This window comes from Aplysia californica, unplaced genomic scaffold (genome assembly GCF_000002075.1).
Source record: "Aplysia californica isolate F4 #8 unplaced genomic scaffold, AplCal3.0 scaffold01014, whole genome shotgun sequence".
Classification (NCBI taxonomy): Eukaryota; Metazoa; Mollusca; class Gastropoda; order Aplysiida; family Aplysiidae; genus Aplysia; species Aplysia californica.
In genome coordinates this window covers 52,992-55,661 of record NW_004798284.1, presented here as the reverse complement: position 1 = coordinate 55,661, position 2,670 = coordinate 52,992, and the positions used below count along the sequence as shown (strand labels likewise).

Here is a 2,670-nt window from a genome sequence, read left to right as displayed (position 1 = left end):
CTCTCTCTCTCTCTCTCTCTCTTTCTCTCTCTCTCTCTCCTATCCCACGGGGCGGTGCTACTGACTGAAGTATCTCTAGGCCATTCCCAAAGGGGGGACATTAACATGTCCTTATGCACAGTAGAATTGTAAATGAGCTGATTCATCAGTGTCATGCTCATAACTGTGCCTGAACTGCAACTATGAGCTGCTGTTTTTTTCTTTCCTAACCCTTACTATTGTCATTTTTCCTTTACTTCTTTTATATGTTTGTCACACTCTTGTGACCCCTTATTTCCGGGGTGCCTTGATAGTCGAAGTAGACTTTGTGCTGTTGAAGCTAGAGCGGTGAGCAGAGTAAGCCTGATTCCCTGTATGGACTTCTCTGTTGACATCCAAAACTTGGCGCTCATATGACATTGTGCAGTTACGAGCGCCGTAAAAACTCTGCTAATACTTTAAAAACTCTCTCTCTCCCATCTCCCCCCCTCCCTCACCTGCTTCCCCTCAATCCTCAAAAATATTCTCTCCATTCTCTTGTGCACCCCCCACACATCGCCCCCACACCCCCACCATGTTCCTGCGTCACTCTAACGCCAAACTCCAAGAGGAGCTGCGCGCCACCATGCGCAGTTACGTAGAAGAGAAGTCTGTTCTCCGTGCGCATCTCGCCAACCTGAGGCTAGACCTGAACGAGCTGCACTGTGACAACCGCACCGTCACCACGGAAGCAAGCGGGGAGGGAGGCGGAGGAGGAGGAGGAGGAGGAGGAGGGGAGGAAGAGGATGACGCTGCCTCCAAGTACTCCATGGGCTCTGAGGCGGAGCTGAGGGCTCTGATGGACGAACCGGCAAGTGGCGAAAAACACGGAGATAACAATAATACGCTGCACCTACCGGCTATTAAACACAGAGGGCGAGGAGGGAAAGGAGGAGGAGGAGGAGGGAACAGCGGGGAGTCGTCCAACAGAAGCAACAAGACGCTGCGCTTCTGCGGACCGGTCAGCACGCCACAGACGACCAGTGTCCGGCTCCCCGCGGACACGGCAGACGGCCCAGAGACCCTCATCTCCCGCCACAAAAGCTTCTTCGACTCCTCCATGGACTCGCTCGACAAGCAGGAGCACCAGAAGTTCTCCGAGCTGCAGAGACACAGAGAGGCTCTCCGGAACCAGGGAAGAGCGGCTCTCCGGGATAGGAAGGCCTCTCTCATCCGCCTGCCGACCATCACCTCGGCCAAGAGGAGGACCTCTCTGTGGGACTCGGGCCAGTACGTGTCCAGACCCAAAGGGAAAAGCACCGAGTTCGAATCCTTCCCCTACATGGAGGCTTCCCTCGAGCTGAGCCGGACCAACTTGAAGATCCCCAAGATCAAAGACCCGCACCGCACGGAGACCCAGCGGCGTGACGTCAGACAGGGGGCAGAGGCCAACCGGAAGAGGGTGCAGTTCACGAGGCCGCGGCTCGAGCCCATCACCTCCGACAGAGAAAAATCCGACAGGCGCTCCGTGCTGAGTGGTGATAATGCTGCTGCTGCTGCTGCTGCTGCGGCTGCTGTCGCTGGTCTTCTCGGTGACGGTGACGGCGCCGACAGCCTAAACACAACGCTAGCCGACACCACTTTGGACACAACTTTCGGCGGAAACGTTTCGTTTGACGAGGAGTACTTTCGGAATCTCGCTGCTCAGACCAAAGCCCGCGCCAACAACAACAACAACAACAACAACAACAAACAAAGCAATACGGCAGACAAAACCGCCAACACCTCAACATCCACCACACTCAACACCACCACTACAACCACAACCACAACAAACGACAACAACAACAACAACACCACACACCCTACAACATCCAAAAACACCAGCCTGTCAACAACCACCACCACGATGATGACGCCACCAGACGCCGCGGAAGCCTCCATCACAGAAAGCAACAACAACAACAGCAGCAGGAGGGACCCCCCAGCAGACGCGGACGCGGAAGCAGACCCCACCTCGGGACCGCCCCCCGACCCCCACCACCACGCCCCCGCGGGGGTCCCGCCCCTAAAGCTCCGCCCCCTGGCCAAGAGGAATGTCCGGCTACACGACCTCCAGCTACGTCAGAGCCGCCTGGCGCGCGTGTCTCCGCCGCTCACGGGCCGCGTCTCACCACTCACGGGCCGCGTACAGAAGACCACGTCAGACAGACGCAGCCCGGGGGAGAAAAGTCTCAAGTCTAGTGACCGCTCGGTGGCCACCAAGATCTCCAGACTATCACAGGTAAAGGCCAGGGGTGTTGTTAGTTCTAGTAAGGTTTTACGGAGCTCGCAACAGCATAAGGCCATACGATAGTTTTAGTAAGGTTTTACGGCGCTCGCAACAGCATCAGGTCATATGATAGTTATAGTAAGGTTTTACGGCGCTCGCAACTGCATGAGGTCATATAAGCGCCAAGGGGTGGATGTCAACAGAGAAGTCCTTACAGGGAACCAGACTTACTCTGCTCACTTCTCTAGCTTCAACAGCACAAAGTCTGCTTCAACTATCAAGGCACCCCGGAAATAGCGGGTCACAAGAGTGTGACAAACATACAAAAGAAGTAGAGGAAAATGACGATAGTAGGGATGAGGAAAGAAATCTCCTTTTTGGCTGGTTGGTTGGTTGTGGGAGGGGAAGAGTCAGGCTGGGATTGTTTGTTTGTGTGTTGT

At 55.2% G+C, this 2,670-nt stretch overlaps 1 protein-coding gene across 1 annotated transcript in view; it reads left to right on the top strand.

The window, feature by feature from the left end:
* Nucleotides 1-541: 541 nt before the first annotated feature.
* Nucleotides 542-2,670, top strand: part of LOC101846616 (serine-rich adhesin for platelets) — a gene marked incomplete at its 3' end in the record, with an annotated part of 2,696 nt that continues 567 nt past the window's right edge. Inside the window, exon 1 of the mRNA XM_035973120.1 lies at nucleotides 542-2,242. Within this exon, the coding sequence (XP_035829013.1) occupies nucleotides 554-2,242 (1,689 nt within the window). The remainder of the gene's footprint in view (nucleotides 2,243-2,670) is intronic.